We start from the raw sequence: 17,333 nt of genomic DNA on the forward strand, positions 1-17,333 counted from the left end.
TAAGAATTTTAGAATGGTAGGTTAAGCGCGGAATGTGTATTCTACATATTTGTAGAATACTCCTATTTACGTAGATCACGTATTCTAAACATTGTAGATTCAATGAAAAAAATAGATTTCGTTTTCTACTTCGTAGAATGTCATTTCTACTTTTTTTAGAACATAATCTGAAATTTATAATTTTAACTTTTTTATAACTGGAAAATATACCATTAAGTTCATATATGTATTTTAACAAATGTTACTATTTTTCCAAATTTTTTTTGTTTGTAAAACTATTTATTAAAATTATTTTCATAAATATTAAAGGGTATTATAGAAAAATATGACACAAAATATAAATTAGTCTAAAGAGACGTAATTACTATTTTTTTTCTCTAAAAAAAACAGTTTTCCCTAAAATATTTTAGTTTACAAATAAGTTAATCTCTGTTAAGAGCCAGTGGAACAATTTCTACTAATACCTAAATAAATTTAATGCATAAGCAAACAATAATTACGAATCTAAGAGAATCTTGTCATCTTGACCCTTTTGGTATATATAATCAAAGTCAAAACCAAAACTGAGGAAGGTAAACACATTATAGTTCTAGTAATTGTAAAAAGATAATATCAATACATCTTTTTTTTTTGTTGCTTTTTTATTATGAGAATCCAAAAGGAGTTTCCAAAAAGTGTCAAATCACTCATAATATCTTGTTGACTGTCACCTGTGCTTTTTTTTTTTTTTTTTGGTTTCTCTCCACATTTTGATGTAACATAGATTTGTTTATTTAGGTCGCTTTCGATGATCGTCCAAGGAGTCGTCCAAATGCTCTTTCACATAGTTACCCACTCTCTTCAAGTTCTTCATCACCCCTGCTGCTACCAGGTTAGCATTCCTTGTAAACCTGATGCATCCCACAGGACAAAAATTAATGAATATTGTTATGTTATATAAGCAATATGCCCATTTAGATGACTTTCAGACTTGGTTGGTTAGTCCACCATCTCCCATCTTACCTCGATACGAAGCCGTTTTCAGTGTTTGTGGCAGTGGCTGGGGTTGGTTTTGGGATTGGGGTTGAAGCTGGTCTATGGTTCTGGTGCTGGGGCACCTCCCGAGAATCTACAGCACACAACAACAAAAATCATTAAAAAAACAAGATGCAGGACGCGTCTCAGCATGTTATATGAATAAAGAGAGGATCAGGTGTTACCATTTCTGTTGTGAGCGCGGGCAGGAATAGATGAAGTGTTGCTTGAAGCTGCTCTTCTATCTGCTAGTATCTACATGAACACTAGAAAGTTTGAGGAAGATAATAGAGATTGGAAACAGCAGAAAGTAAACCATATTCTTTTTTCACGCCAGTAAAAGGATCATGTTTTGTAATATAAAACCAGTTTTACAAAAGTTGATAGCGTCTTAAGAGATATAACACAAACACCAACAAAACAAAAAACAAGCCGAGAGGAGATAGGAAACCAACTAGATTGTCCAGAGCGTATAATACTAAAATGACAGCAAGATGTAGATATAACTCCACCAAAGGAGAAAGAAGACCAACTAGAGTGCCCAGAGCGCATAATAGTAAAATAAAATGAGTACGTAGATGTAACTCCATGAGCATAAAAACATAGACACCATAGCCTAATGAGTGTTTCGAGAAAAAAAGTGATGTCAAACCTCAAGGCCGAGACAAACGGGAAGTTGGGTCTTGGCTTGCTGCTTCATGGCAGTAGATGAGTCTTTATCAGTCATGTAAACAGAATAACCCAAACATCCATAGTAAAAATCAGCCAAGGTACGCCCTTCTTTAGAAGCTTCAGCTTCAGATTGTCCAACAACGTAATCAGGAACTGCAAAAAAAAAAAAAATAATAAATAAATCATGAAATCTATAATTGCTGTATGCATACAGAATCCATGAGAACAAATCAAACATCTAGTAGCATAGGATTCTGCTTATGGATTATAGATTCTACAATTAGAACTATCTCTCAACCTAATCGCAATGAGAAGAACCTAATCAATTTGATTCGGGAACCCTAGAATGTAGCAGAAGCAGCGATTGATTTGCGAAAGAGGAAATTGACCTTGACGGAGAGTACGAGGGATGCCGACGCAGCGAGGGTTCTTGTCCTTGGATTTGAGAGTGGATGAGTAGTAAAGGTATCCTTTGCACGACCTTCCTTTCGCAAGAGATCCTCCCCCTCTCTGTTCCGATTTCTCTTCCATCACCGTGCTATTCACTTCTCCGCTAGAGCCTTCGCTCATCGTTAACCTCTCTTCCTTCTTGATCGCTTTCGAAGTTTTGTCCTCTATGTTGTTTAGCTCATCTTCAAGCTCATTCGTCCGATCTGTTTTCTCCGGAAACTCTTACGGCGGTGCCCTCTTGTTTGTAATAATGCTAGCAAATAAAGTAAATGGGCCTAGGTCCATTAAGATAACAAATTGACTCGAGAGAAAAAAAACTAAACGATCAAACGGCTGCGTATTCGTATTGGTAAAGGTTTATACCAAAGCTATGAATACAAATGATATTTATAAAATTTTAGATCAAATAAATAAATAAAAATATTATTAAAAATAAAATTTTAAAAAATAATAATAATAAAAATAGATTAGGCGGCTAGGCGGAAAAAATAGGATATAAATATCAAATTTTTAAACCAATTTGGCATAAATCGGCCTGGAAAAATGACGCGTACGTAACACCTAAGCGACCGATTTTTAGAACAGGGTATGAAAGCGAGCAAGACCGACATAAGTTGCAAAGACTTCTAAATGGAAGTTATACACAAAGCTTTGATAATTACTTAAACATGGGCTAATGAGGTACAAAAACTTTGGTGTTACCAAAAAGGATGCTCGAAATGTCCTAAATAAACAAGTTACAGAAAGGATGTTTGACATGTTAACTAAACAGATAAATACACAATACAAAGAAATGAGAATCAGGGGTGCCAAAAACTACAAGAAGCACCCTTTTTGCAGTTTCCACTCTCATAGAACTTACATATCTTTAGCCCTTTGGGCGGATGAGCTGTGTATGAACCTGATCCATGGTCATACCCATGCCTACTGCTGTTTGGCCATTGCCGATTATTATGACTGTTGTTGTTGACGCTAGTGTTGTGACCGTTGTTCCACCATTGCCGGTCTCTGCTATGCCCACCGGATCTTCTTTGATGACTTCCATTTCCACGTGGGCTGCGCTCGGTGTTTCCACGTGGTGAGTCATGTAATGATGATGACCTGGGGCTCGGTTCCAAACTCACTCCTGAAAGGGACTTGGGGAGCCTCTCGACCGATCCAGCTTTAACTGTGGTTTCTGATCCCAGTCTAAGAGCTGTTGTCGTCAGAGTCAGGTCCTGACTAACTGAAGACGGCGCTGGTGGTGCAAAGAGCAGGAGCTCCGGACCAGCGGTTCCACAGTGGTTGAAGAGAGTGTTGTCTTTTGATTCTGTGCCCATTGAGCTTTTTCCCGTAGAGACATTGTCAAGAATACTCGGCTGAGAGGTATTCATTCTGCATGATTCAGGTGTGAGGGACATGCGTGCGACAGGGTTAAAGAAATCTTTTTCTGGCCCTTTTGTCAAATCATCGTCGTCATAGTGAAATGTTGAGGTGGGTGAAGAGGGCAAACCGTTCTGTTCCATCGCTTCAACTTCGGCTAATAGATCCGAAACTGATTCATCACACTCGTCCGGGTCAGCCACAATGGCTGGCCACCCAGATGAGTGAGCCACTTGGGTGTTGTCTGAAGTCTGAGTAGCTGTGGCATGATCAGCTGCCAAATCAATTGGCTTCACAGACGGTGCAGCTGAAACAACAGCATTCTGATGTGTTACTTGAGGAAGCTGTCCTCCAGTGACCATAACACTCGAAGTGGTGGTAACAGCATCAGTGGTAGTTGTGGTGGTGGTGCTCCATGTGACACCAGATGTTCCTTTGACCAGAACACAAGAAGACAGAGACTGAATAGTCTCTGCCGCTTGAGCTTCCAAGTCTTCAGGGACATGGATTTCTTGGTTAAGGTTTGGTGCGTGAACAGAACCACCGTTTGTTCCTTCTTCTACAGTCTTACCATCTGCCCCTGAAGTTGCTCTTGCGTCAGGCGAAACCACATGTCCTGGAACCACAGACATTGATGCTGGACAACTAACTTGAGGCTGGGAACGAACGGAATTACCATCTTTAACTTTTCCAGAGCAAGGTAAAAGAGTCGCAACTTGTTTCTCTTTTGGATCGTTAGGAAGGGCACTGACAGTAGAGGACGAAGAGGAGGCTGCACTGTTGCTGACTGGCGTAAGGTTCTTCTGAAGACAGTCCCCGTCCACGCCAGTGCGTCCCGAGTCGTGCTGAGATAGTTTTAGTTCTTGGGGAAGCAAAGAGGAACTCGGCGAAGTAGTTGCTTTATCAAATCTTCCGGCAAGAGCTTCAGTCAGAAGTACAGACTCATCTTGGTTCTCATGCGCTTTCCATATCCTAAGATAAGGGGGGAAATGACCAGAAGATTTCCATCTGCGGAGCTGCCCCATAGAAAACGGTCCCTGGGTCTTTCCGGTTGGATCTCGATAATGCCATATTTCACTCTCCTCATCATCTTTACCACTTTCCTGTAGTACCCAGAAATGAAGGTATATGACTTGAAACCAATACTAAAAAAACATATGAGAGGTTACATTGCAAACAGAGTAGGATGTGTGGTCAAACCTGGATATCTGATGAGTTGTTGTGGACCTTGGAACAATCATCTTTCTTAGTAACATTCACGGCCTTTCTGCTTCGCAAAACTGGAGCATCATATTTTGTCTGCGCATTATTTCCCAACTTGTTCAGGATATTCCCTTTTTTCTTCGGACCTTTACTTGGAGCCTTTATGTGATTATCTGCAAATAGAAAACGTAAAAGATTGTAAATAGTATCCACCAATCAGGAATTTTTGTAAGAAAATGAACAATTAGCTTGTTCACATCCTAGGTTAAAGTGGGAAACCTTGTTTTCTCGTACCCAACACTGCATCTTCTGCTGATGGATGACTTGGATCCATGCTTGGATCCGTATGAACTTCTGGGACTTCCTGCAGAAGCCGCTGGCGATGCTCAGGTGATTCTAGAAGCCCTAGCTTTTCTACACATTCTCTAAGCGTGGGAGATGGTTAAGAAATCAAGACTTTAACTTTCCATGCAATCACTCAGTGAAAAGTATCTTTCACATTTAAACGCAGACCAAACATCTAAATGGGAAGACCGAAGTACTTATCAAGCTATCTACTCAAACTAAATTATTCTTAGCCGTTACGAGTGGCATGGTCGACTCTTTAACGAACTATTTCATCAAAGACTCACTGAAAGATTCTATAACCAGTATCTGAAAAGGAAAATAGTGTAACCGAAGTGCAACAAATATAGTAAGGCAATCTCAAAAAGGATATTCCTTTCGATGACCCTTCTCACTGGCCTGATCACGGAGGTGTTTGACCTTTAATATCTCAGCTTCCAGAGCCTACATCGACAAAACATGAGTAAGAAGCACACCACAGTAAAAAACTAAGATCAGGGGATCTTTAATATATATATATACGTATAATATTTGCTTGCTTTTAATTAGCCTACCTCATTGATTCTCATGGCTTGCAGTGTTGTTGCCGTCTTCAAGATGTCACCCTGACACCGCAAAAAAAAAACATGAGTTTCCAAGTTAGGTAAAATATACAATTTCACGAGAAAATATCATGCGGGCGGTCTTACCACAGTCAAACGTTTATTGAGACCACATTTTATGCTCTGGCGTAGCCGTTTGCACTCGTCCTGAAAACCACAGTAATAGGTACATATAGGAGAAATTAAAACCTAACTACTAGGGTTACCTTATTAGTAGATGGGGTTTAAACCTTTTATTGACGAGCATAGAAAGGTAGATAAACTAATGTTTCAGAGAGGCTATATTTACCTCTGTGACATTTTGATCTGATAATTGATCAATCGAGATGACCTCTCTCTTTTCTAGATTTAGTATTTCTAGCATAACATCTGTAGTCTTTGCGCCAAGTTGGTAGGTTGCTGCTGCCTTGCTTGTACCTGTTAAATAACCACAAAAGCAGCTGAGATCTTACTATTAAAATTTTGGGTCACTAATTTCCCAATTTTCTTTCCTCAAAAAAGCATTAATATGAGCACTGATCAAATACCTACAACTTGAACGAGCCTGTGAATATCCAGCTTCTGGTCGCTGCCGGATACCTTAATTCTTAAAATTGTGCCTACCACCTTTTCGTGAACTTTGTTGATATCATCAAGTAGAGTCTCTAAGAATTTACGTCTCAAATAAATCAGGTTGATATTGTGAACATCAATCGCTGCATATGCATCCAGATTTTCGTTTTGTACCCTGCCAACAGTTTTCCTATGCATCTTGCGTCTTCTATCCCTAACCGGTGGATCATGACCAATATCTTCAACTACTTGGCTAGGAACAGCATGAGTAGTTTCCCCATTCGTGGTTTTCTCATCTTTAGGTTTCTCTTGGATAAGAAAGTGAGACTCAAGAAGCTTAAGCATTTCAATGTGACCCACTCGTTGCTTTCCAAACAACTTCACAAGCATTAGGTCACAAATAACTTGAGACTCCTGATGAGGATCCCTAAGATTTTTTTTGTTGATATAGTCAAGCAGAAGACCCTGCACGTCAAACTGAGAAATAACCGATGTATCGCCATTTCTCATGAACGACAAAAACTCGAGGAGTTCTTTTGTTGCCCAATTTGTATCTCCAGGACGCTTCTTTGGGGTATTACTTGGATTTTTGGCATCCAACTTGCTAGGTAAGGTGGATGAATCACTAGTCTTTCTTCTTTTTATTCCATTCTCTGCTGCATCTAAAGCTGAACTGCCTGAAGAATAAACATTGTTACGGGTATGATCATTTCGTAACTCCACTTTAGGAGCAGTGTAAGGAACCTCCTTCCAAGGATTATATGCTCTCATAAGCTCGTCGACAGTTAGAGACAGCTCTTCCTTCAGGCAAAGCCAATATACCTTGAACAGATACTCCCAACTGAGCTTGTCATCAAAATCCACCTTAACCTAATAAACAAGGAAAAACATTATGCCCGCGCACATTATGAAATAGTAAATAAAGAAGATAATACAAAAAGAAAAACACTCAAATTTCTTATAGAACGAAGTACAAGATTTCCTCCCTAAACAAGAAAAGTTACTCTTTTCCTTTGGCTTTATGCGATTATTTAAAAAAAAGACACCCAACATACCCTCTACTGCTCTTGCAAGAACTTATTAAATATGAAACCCTAAACCCCAAATCTCTAAAATTCCATGATATCAGCTTGTAACTGGTTGCTATGACAAAACCTATCGTGTTCGACGAGTGTCATGTGCATGGCAAAACTATATTCCTCCTAAGGTAATTGTGACAGGTGGTGAAAATCAATTCGCCTGAGCAAATTTTGCGGCTGAGAATTGAATGGAAACTATGGAATGTGGAGAAGTGTCTTACCGCTTGAACATCTCCTTGACCAATATTCTCAATTAACATTATTGGCTTAATGCATGTGCCACAAAGCCCCATGTTACCTCTCACAAACACATAGTCGGCATCAGCAACGCACCGCTTACAAACAGAAAAAGTGCATGTATAACACAAGTAACTGGAAGATTTCTGGCATTTACTGCATATGTGCCAACCTGTAAATGAATGAACGAAAACATCAGTTTTACGTCGCCATTTAAAAGATTTGAAATGACTCGCCTGTCAGAGATATCCACGTACCGCAGTTCCATTTAGCAGTTGTTCGAAAGAATGCCTCGTCTCTGTTAATACAAGCTGGATGGTATGCCTTGGGGCAGTTCCTGAACATCAATAAGTTATCAATAACACAAATCTCGTATCCAAAACCTCCTCATTAACACTGCCTCGTTGCTTCTTTACCAATCGATATGAGTCTAATCTATGGCATTAGCAAGCATGTGATCAAAAATAGCAACTAAAGCAATAAATATACAATTAAAAGCCAATCGAGTAACTAACTAATTCTCTTTTTCCGTTGTTAAACTCATCATCCAAGGCTCTAATCTCTATCAACGCATACTATCTAACACAATTGTCATCACTGTACACTAACAATCACTCACCGGCGATCACAGAGAACGAGGTCTCCGCCGTCGAAGCAAATGAAGCACACATCTTCTTCCTTGTCATCCTTCCGCGTAATCGGCGGCGGCGGCGGGGGCTGAGTTTGCAGCGGCGGCGGCTGAGTTTGCAGCGGCGGCGGCGGCGGCGGCGGCTGAGTTTGCAGCGGCAGCGGCGGCGTGGGCTGAGTTTGCAGCGGCAGCGGCGGCGTGGGCTGAGTTTGCAGCGGCAGCGGCAGCGGGGGTTGAGTTTGCAGCGGCGTCTTAGCATGTGCCTTCGGAGGCCGGCCCCGTTTTCGCTTCACAGGGGCCTCTTGCTCAACCGTCCCTCCCACCGTCGGGGCAGGCACAGAGAGAGCATCGATCTCCTCGCATTGATCGACTCTCATGAGATCGATCCCTCTGACCGAACTTTCTTCGCCGCGAGACGAAGCGCCTCGCTGGAGTTGCTTCTGTTGATTCTTCATGGCTAGTGAAGAATTCGAAGTAGATATGAGTAGTGGATGCAGATCAATTAGTGAAAGAGAAACCCTAATCTGACGGTTCTCTGGGGGAAGATGATGATGGAGAGAGAGTACGATTGATGTGTTTAGAACGAAGACTAGTGGGGGAAGTCAATAAAATGGACTCTCTCTTTTTTTTCGCGACTCATTTTTAATGGGTTTTAATGAGAAACCAATTGTTTTACTTCTTTCTGCTTATAGAAACTTTTTTTTTGCTAAACTTATAGAAACTTTTATTTTCTTTTCACATAATTTCTGCCTTATTCTAAATTTGATACTGTTTATGGATTTGAAATTAATTTATGAAATATAATGGTATAATTTATAGGTTAATATTGTTAATCTGGTATGACTAGCTTTACTGAAAATAGGCGGTGAAGTATTTTTCCTTTAAAATAATTTCTGCTTATAGGTTTTGTTTCTGAATTTACTACTATTTCTGGATTTCAAATTAATTTATACAATAGTATAAGGCAGAATTTATTGTTTAGTATTGTTAATTTGGTATGACTATGTTTATATATAAAATGTGGTGATTTGTCTCTGGTTTGAGATTTTATTCTCGGAACACAATGCATGAATAGTCAAATTAATCTCTACTATTCAAAGATTGTGTGTAGAAATGTTTGAAGTATTAATTTCCCATGTCTTGCTTTTCTTCACCTTTCACACAAATGGTAGTATCCCAGATTCCCAAACGACTTTGAAATAAAAGGTATGCCAAAATATATACCATGGAAGCCCTCTTGGTCTAATAGTTTTGACCAATGGTTCATTAATGATTTTATACCAGGAGATCCGAGTTTCAATTCTCGAATAAAACAGATTTATGCGAATTAAAGGAAAAATGACTTACAAAAGTCAGTCAGTCACCTGATGGAGAAGAATCCCATATTTTGTTTTTCCTTTTTACTATCTAAGTGTGTGGAAATTGCCAGCCTTGCGTTTATAAACTCCTCATCCAAATTTTAAAATAATCATTCATACCAAAGATGATTTGAAACACACAATAGAAGCATAAGATATTTCATTGTTTTGATCATAACTTCGCTCGCCACACTCACATGGCATTGTAGCCTTGTAGGTAGGCTTTGTAGCTTTGTTGGTCCATTGTTCACGTGCATGTTGGAGTTGCATTTTGCTATACATTTTTGAATAGATATCTTTTACCGAATTTTTTTATTTTTTATTTTTTGTAAACTGTCTTTTACCGAATTTGAACTAGGCATGGGCATTCGGAGTCCCAATCGGATTTCGATTTTATCCATTCGGGTTTTAGTTTTTCGGGTTTATCAAAATCAGCTTCATTCGGGTTATATAAAAGTTCGGTTCGGGACCGGTTCGGGTTCTATCGGGTTCGGGTCGAGGTTAGTAAATCTCCAAATAACCGGTATAACCCATTGTACTTTCGGATTCGGGTCCCAATCAGTTCTTCGGTTTAAAATACATGATTTGTACCTATTTTGTAACTAAAACATAAATGAAATCGGTTCTTCGGATTTAAAATACATGATTTGTACATATTTTAATAGCCAAAACATAAGTAAAATCGATTCAAAAATAAATAAAAACATCAAACGTGATCATTCGCAATCAAATGAAAGATAAACATAGTTAGTGATAGAAAGAAAACCAGATACATGAAATCATAAAACAAAAACTAAGTTCTCATGAAATGAGAAACATTATTCAATGAAAACAAAACCAAAATCTAAAAACTGCAGGCTTCAACCGCCACATTCCACCATCAACCTTCGTGTAATAGATAATTATTTTAGAAATTCAATAATATTTTAAAGTATTTTGGATACATATTAAGAATTAAGATCATATTTGGTAGAAGTTCTTTTTTGTGATTTTAAATGTTTCGGGTTCTATCGGATATCCATTTAGGTCCGGGTTTGGTTCGGATAATACCCATAACCCAAAATACCAAAAAACAAGATCCATTCGGTATTTATGTCGGATTTGGATCGGTTCGAATTTATTTTTATCGAATCGGATTCGGTTCGGATTTTCGGGTTCGGTTTATTTGTCCAGCCCTAATTTGAACCAAGAAAACAAATATTTTATCGAATTTGATATTTTCTCTAACATCCATCTTTTTGCAAGTAACATATCCACCCATATTATTTTTTTTTAATACGAATATTTGAAGTGCTGAAATACTAAATGTTACGTATTCAATGGAATTTTGGTATATGATACAGCAAAAGAAACCAAGTGATCCAAATAAGTCGTCTTGGCCTAGTGGTAAAAGGCTCACAGCTGTGAGTACCGTCTTGGGTTCGATTTTCTTTGGCCATCTGGGGCGTTTTAAGTGGTAAAAAAACGCGGATCTTGCGAGTCTCGTAGTGATTAGTCGTTGGGCCTAGAAAGCCTTTGGAATCATACTACGGTTATCAAAAAAAAAAGTCACGTGATGCTTTTATGTGAATTTTTTTCTAAATTTGAGTAAACTTTTTGAGGAGGGTCTAAATGTTAAAAATTATACCGACCGGATCAGTCAATAGAATATAAAAAAAGGAATTTGCACTCGATATACATAGGAACAAATTTTATTAGCTAAATGGACATGGCACTGTGTATTGTTTATTGTTTATTAATACCGAGACTAACCCTATTCAACCTCACATCACAGACACAACCTTTTGCTATTCACACATGCACCTTCCGTAATAATGATGAAATTCTTTGAAATCGCAACCGACAATACTTTCAGTTTAATGCAAAAACCAAAAGCACCAATTGAACATATCTTTTGTTTCGATATACTTTAGAGATCTCTTTCTCAGTTTCTCAGCTCTCCACAATCAAGTTTATTATCAAAATCAAAATGGTTGGTTCCCGGATCGTTGAGCTTCCTGAGAAGAAATTGATGTCCGGTGTCTAGTCGGCGTTCGTGGTGACCTCCCCCTTCCGGATACCGATCAACGTGACGGAATGGTTCTCGCCGGTGGTAGATGGTGGTATTTCTCTCTCCCCCTCGCGTTTTGGTTCGGTCTTATGTACGAAGGAGCCCTAGAAAAACTCTTTGCTCTGGTGGCTCGTCGGAGACTTTGCGGTTGATCTCTGTTAGAGGACGACGGAGACGCCGTCACGAAACCGCAAGTCAGTCCTCAGGGTCGGAGTTTATCTTTGCCGATCTAGAGAGTTTCGGGAGACGGCAGAGGGCTCATAAGGGATGACGGTTCCATGTGCTTCTTCTCCATCAGATCTGGTTTCATCTCTCAGCGCCTTGGTGGAAGGTAATACGTGGTGATTCGGACCTTGAGCAGCGTGAGATTTCAACCTCTTTGCAGCGGTGAGGGTTTGTGGAGTCGGTTCGTTTGTATCCGGCGAATTGGGGCTGCGAGAAAACTCCGTGGATGGCAGATTTGAAGGTTTCGGTGGTGGATCTGTGTAGGGCATGAACATCCCCGCCAGAGATACTTCGGAATTGGATAAAGGCGCCATCGGTGTTCACTGGAGGAGGGGACTCGCTCCCCTTGTGTCTTCTCACCTTCAACCTCTCTCTCTCCTTTTTGCTTAGATTAGGTATAAATGTTCTGTTTGTTTTCTGTAACCTAACGTTGTTGTTTTGCCGTGGTTGTAACTGTTTCGATGCCCTTTGGGGTTGATAATTAATGCAATTTTAATTTTTTTTTAAGAAAAGAAATTTAAACTAGGCTCAAATGGTGATCAATTGTTGACTGAACCGTAAAATCATCATCTCTCTATACATGGTTTTGTAAATATATAAAAATAATGCATGATCACCTAATTATCTTCTATGTTTTGGTTATTCGCCTGAATTGGCCTAAAAAAAAGTAACACCATTTGTTTTGTGTTTTTGGAGACTTATGATGTTATGGAACACAATTTATTACAAAGAATAACAAGTAAAAAAAGAGGATAATTAGCTAAAGGGAAAAATTCGAATAAACTTAGTTTTTTCAATCATTGATAGTCGTTTTTACGTATTATACTTAGTACCACCGGCTATGAGAAGAAACCATAGAAACATGTGCTTCCGGTCATGTTTACAATAAGTAAAATTTCGGCCATTCATTTAACAAAATCTTTAATTCATTTGATTTATGGATTGTAAATATTGTGAGATAAAAGATTTATTTTCTTAAATATTTTCTCAACTTTTTGTTATTTTTATAGTTTTTGGGATTCCCCCAGAATATTTAAGGACCAGACCTCAGTATACGGAGTAGTATATTATCCTCTAGTTCTTATGTAAAATCTGATTATCATTTTTTTTTTTACAAAAAAGTAAAATCTGATAATCAAATACTTTTTGTTACAACAAAAAACAACAACAAAAATTTAATATGAAGGTTCTTTAACAAAAAAGGAAATAACATTAAACTAAGAGCTTGATTGTTTTCAGTTTCTGAAATGGTTTCTGGCTTTTGTTTTTTGAAAAACTATTTTTTTTTGCCAATCAAGATTTTGGAAAAAATGATTCCCTAAAATCTAGGAAAACTAGTTTTTGAAATAACCACCTATTTTTACACAAAAACCAAAAGTTATGTTTTTTAGATTATGGCCAACGTAAGTTCTTTTATTCATTATTTTCTTTTACAATCTTTTATTTTTAAATTTTTTTTATAGTTATTCCATGTTTATCTCCTTTCTCAATTCCCACACATTTGTTTTACCATTATGTTATCAATTAAACTATCCAATAAATCACTAAAATGAAAAAAATGAAAAATAAAATTATAATTTATTTAGAATGAAAAATGGTGGATGATTATATTCATGTAGTTTCGAGTTCCACAAAAATATTTTTTAAAAATTAAGTTATTGGAGTTTTGTTTAGCTAAATTAGTTTTATAATTATGTAAATAATATTTCATACTATTAAATTAATTATAACTGCTAATTATAAGAATTATACATTTATTAAATAGTCATTCTATTTTTACCATATTTTAAATTTTAAATATTTTTATTTTGTTTTACTATATTAGCTACTAATTGTTTATTGTTTTGAAGATATATAATTAAAGTTATTTTAAATATAGCTATTAGTTTTTATTCGATAATATATTTTAAAACTTTTAATATAAGTTTATTTATTTTAGTGATAATAAAAAAATTTGTTTTTAATGGTGTGTAGAAGAAAAAATTTATATTTATAATATATTTTAGTTCAAAAAACAAAAACCAAAATCTAATGTCACCAATCAAGCTTTTTGAAAAACTAAAATCTACAGAAAATTCAAAAACTAAAAACTAAAACCAAAATCTAAAAACTAAAATCTAAAAACCATGCAAACAATCATCACCTAAATTACTTCTATTGCGATGTTAACTTAAGTTGAGACCGGCCCCGTCACCGTCTTCTTCTGCGTGAAAACAACAAAAATCAAATAAAACAAAAAAAAGAGAGAGACTGTTCTCTTCCGTCCGAGAAAACCGATCATAGTACGAAGGATTACTCAAAGATCGGTGGTGATGCAGAGGACAAGGAGACGATGCGAAGGCACCGCCATGGGCGCCACCGTCTTCGATCTCCGACCCGGCGTCGGCATCGGACCTTTCTCCATCGGTATTCGATTCTCTCAAATTCTCTTTCTGCTCTAGTTTTTCGAATTCGAGAATCACTTGATCATCTCGCCTGCGTATATTGGACTTGGAAGATAGAAATTGATTTGCGATCGTCGATTGCGTGTTCCTTATTGAGTTCGATAATAATAATACTGTAGTATTAGCTAACGTCGTCTTAGTTCATGGNAAAATCGTGGTGTTGTTTTTCAGGAATGCCGATTTGTGATGCATTTGCGCAAATAGAGCAGCAGCCTAACATATATGATGTTGTTCATGTTAAATACCACGACGAGGTTTGTTACTTATGAGACTCATTCACTGTTTATTTCATCCAAGTGTTATATCTTATAAATTTTGTTGGATTCTCCATGATTCCTTTGGCTTGCGCAGGATCCTCTGATACTGGATATTGTTATTAGCTTTCCGGATCATGGTTTCCATCTTCGGTTTGATCCATGGTCTCAGGTACTAGATGATGCTGTGGTTGATACCTTCTTTTTTTTTTTTTTTTTTTTTTTTTTTTTTTTTTTTTTTTTTTTTTTTTTTTTTTTTTTTTTTTTTTTTTTTTTTTTTTTTTTTTTTTTTTTTTTTTTTTTATCAAACCAACTAGACTACTTTACAAATCTATTATGCTTCAACTATTCAAGTGTGGAAACCGATATCCTCATTATTTGACTAGTTTTAAGTGGAGTATTCAGTTTACTCTTCTTTTATTTGTTATAAACTCTAGCTTGGTTATTGTTCTTCCATATTTGATTTGTTTGCAGAGGTTACGCTTGGTTGAGATATATGATGTCAAGCGGCTTCAGATGCGTTACGCCACTTCTACGATTGGGTGAGTTAAAAAAATTATGACTTTGGTGTAGTTTACTCATGTGATGATCTGTGCACTCCTTGTACTTCAGGGGATCAACTCTGGCGACGTTTGTGGCTGTTTATGCACTTTTTGGACCGACCTTTCCTGGGATTTATGATAAACAAAGAGGGGTTTATTCTCTCTTCTACCCGGTGAGCAACAAATAAATATACGGGTCTCACTCTTCTTCCATATATGTTTGAATTTGTTCTGTCGATGCTTAACGTTTATTTAACTATGGCAGGGGCTATCCTTCCAGTTTCCGATTCCCAACCAGTACACGGACTGCTGCCATGATGGAGAAGGTATGTTTTTCTCCGGGTTCAAGAGAAATTCAGTTTATGTTTCTTTGTCTATTATATGACTTATCTTTCTATTCTATGAAGCGGCGTTACCATTGGAGTTTCCAGATGGCACCACGCCAGTAACATGCCGGGTCTCTATATATGACAACTCAAGCGACAAAAAAGTTGGTGTAGGAAAGCTGATGGATAGAGCTTCTGTCCCTCCTTTGCCTCCTGGCAGCCTTTATATGGAAGAGGTTCATGTCAAGGTATGGCTTATCTTTATTGGTTTAAACATAATTAGCAGCTAGCCACCTCCTTACTCTTCGCATGAGTATATTACATATTTATGCAGCTTGGCAAGGAGCTATACTTTACTGTTGGAGGCCAGCATATGCCTTTTGGTGCATCTCCACAGGTAAATTTTTGTACCTACCTGTCTTATTGTGCTTCTTCTTGGAACTCATCATTTCGTGCTCGGTGCAGGATGTATGGACTGACTTAGGACGACCATGTGGGATCCACCCGAAGCAGGTAACTTGTTTGTTGTATATCACGAACAGATACTTGCATTAGCTTCTCTCACTATCTTGCCTGCAATTTATCTATCATAGTCTAATGCCCATTTGAACATTTGTATTTCTGCTTCTAAAATTGTACTTTGCTTTCCAGGTAGATCAAATGGTTATTCATTCCGCCTCAGATCCACGACCAAAGACGACTCTTTGTGGTGATTACTTTTACAACTATTTTACTCGTGGTATGGACATCCTGTTTGATGGCGAGGTAGGCAACTGGTCAAGCAGAGTTAATATGTTCCCTCCCTTCATATGTGTTTTTTTAATCCATGACCCTTACAGACTCACAGAGCTAAGAAGTTTGTTCTTCACACCAACTATCCTGGTCATGCTGATTTCAACTCATACATAAAGTGCAACTTTGTGATCTCTGGTAAGCGGTGCATATGATAGCTGTTTCATTCAGATGTATGTTGAGTTGTATTTTTCAACAAAACTACGCTCTATTGCTGCTTTTCAGTTGGAGAGAGTGAGGCAGAAGCAAACAGAGGTGGAAACAAGATCACTCCAAGAACGAATTGGGAGCAGGTTAAGGTAAATGATAGGAAGCTTGTCTATGTTAGGCCTTGACCAATTTCACCTGAAAATTTATTGACCAATCCCATTGCATAACGAGAAGAATTCTGTGAGGTGTTGATCATTGGTAGAAATGTCAGCATGATTGTGACTGATTCGAGTCAGTAAACCTGAGAATAGTAACAAATGAGTAGAACATTTCTCATGAAACCTTTTTGCTTTCACACCATTAATAGGAAATACTCGGGGAGTGTGGACCAGCAGCTATTCAGACACAGGGCTCGACGAGCAACCCTTTTGGATCGACATACGTGTATGGCTATCAGAATGTTGCTTTTGAGGTGAAGCATTTTTAATAACAGCCCAAATTAGGAATTGGGATCCTCTTTGCTATAAATATTTTATCAGATTGTTAGAGGAAACCTTTTTAAGTGGAGTTAATAATTTTGCAGGTGATGAAGAACGGTCATATAGCCACTATTACTTTGTTCCAGTCATGATGTGTCTACTGTCCGAGGTATGCGCTTACTAATTATTCCTAGTTCATGTTCAGTTTTCCCGTATAGATGGTCATTTATATTTGCAAAGTTTCATGTTCTTCACTGTCTGATTTAATAGAATTCTTTTAGGCTCAAATTAGCGTTGTTTTCTGTTGTGTGCTAAACTCCTCAACAACATATCACGTGGATGATCAATGTGTTAGTCTTTGCAGGGGCTTTTATGCTTTGGGTGGAGAGGCAGAGGCTATTATTATCTTCTACAACAGACTGTAAATTTAACGTCATGATATTATCAAAACTACAAATGTAAATGCTGTACAGTTGTGTTAGTTGATTTCAAACTTTATAATGACAGTTAGTACTGTATATCCCATTATTCAGACTACTTGTCTAATTATTCTGATGATAATATAGCGT

General features: G+C 37.6%; 3 protein-coding genes across 5 annotated transcripts; 1 reads left to right on the top strand and 2 right to left on the bottom strand.

Annotated features, from left to right (window-relative positions):
* Positions 1–568: 568 nt before the first annotated feature.
* Positions 569–2,382, bottom strand: LOC106303601. The gene is made up of 5 exons (XM_013739887.1): positions 2,076–2,382; positions 1,667–1,839; positions 1,200–1,269; positions 1,003–1,108; positions 569–890 (listed from the first exon to the last, which is right to left on the bottom strand). Exons 1-5 carry the CDS (start codon positions 2,254–2,256, stop codon positions 770–772), a joined length of 651 nt encoding a protein of 216 aa, XP_013595341.1. The 5' UTR covers positions 2,257–2,382; the 3' UTR covers positions 569–769.
* A 394-nt stretch (positions 2,383–2,776) lies between these two features.
* On the bottom strand, positions 2,777–8,759 carry LOC106306110 (zinc finger CCCH domain-containing protein 44). 2 transcript variants are annotated; one of them, XM_013742585.1, is made up of 11 exons: positions 8,136–8,759; positions 7,774–7,853; positions 7,501–7,688; positions 6,176–7,070; positions 5,938–6,065; positions 5,736–5,795; positions 5,601–5,651; positions 5,420–5,490; positions 4,996–5,132; positions 4,699–4,874; positions 2,777–4,601 (listed from the first exon to the last, which is right to left on the bottom strand). In XM_013742585.1, exons 1-11 carry the CDS (start codon positions 8,597–8,599, stop codon positions 2,937–2,939), a joined length of 3,915 nt encoding a protein of 1,304 aa, XP_013598039.1. In that variant the 5' UTR covers positions 8,600–8,759; the 3' UTR covers positions 2,777–2,936. The 2 variants fall into 2 exon arrangements, with proteins under 2 accessions (XP_013598039.1, XP_013598038.1); XM_013742584.1 differs by having other exon boundaries at positions 4,981–5,132.
* A 5,185-nt stretch (positions 8,760–13,944) lies between these two features.
* Positions 13,945–17,332, top strand: LOC106303725 (UPF0183 protein At3g51130). 2 transcript variants are annotated; one of them, XM_013740032.1, is made up of 15 exons: positions 13,945–14,183; positions 14,393–14,475; positions 14,573–14,647; positions 14,950–15,017; positions 15,088–15,190; positions 15,283–15,343; positions 15,425–15,591; positions 15,678–15,740; positions 15,809–15,856; positions 15,995–16,108; positions 16,183–16,273; positions 16,361–16,434; positions 16,653–16,757; positions 16,869–16,933; positions 17,129–17,332. In XM_013740032.1, the coding sequence occupies exons 1-14, from the start codon at positions 14,090–14,092 to the stop codon at positions 16,914–16,916; spliced, it is 1,194 nt and encodes a 397-aa protein (XP_013595486.1). In that variant the 5' UTR covers positions 13,945–14,089; the 3' UTR covers positions 16,917–16,933; positions 17,129–17,332. The 2 variants fall into 2 exon arrangements, with proteins under 2 accessions (XP_013595486.1, XP_013595487.1); XM_013740033.1 differs by having other exon boundaries at positions 17,120–17,326.
* The last annotated feature ends 1 nt before the right edge of the window (position 17,333 follows it).

The sequence above is a fragment of the Brassica oleracea genome, chromosome C7, assembly GCF_000695525.1.
Source record: "Brassica oleracea var. oleracea cultivar TO1000 chromosome C7, BOL, whole genome shotgun sequence".
Lineage (NCBI taxonomy): Eukaryota > Viridiplantae > Streptophyta > Magnoliopsida > Brassicales > Brassicaceae > Brassica > Brassica oleracea.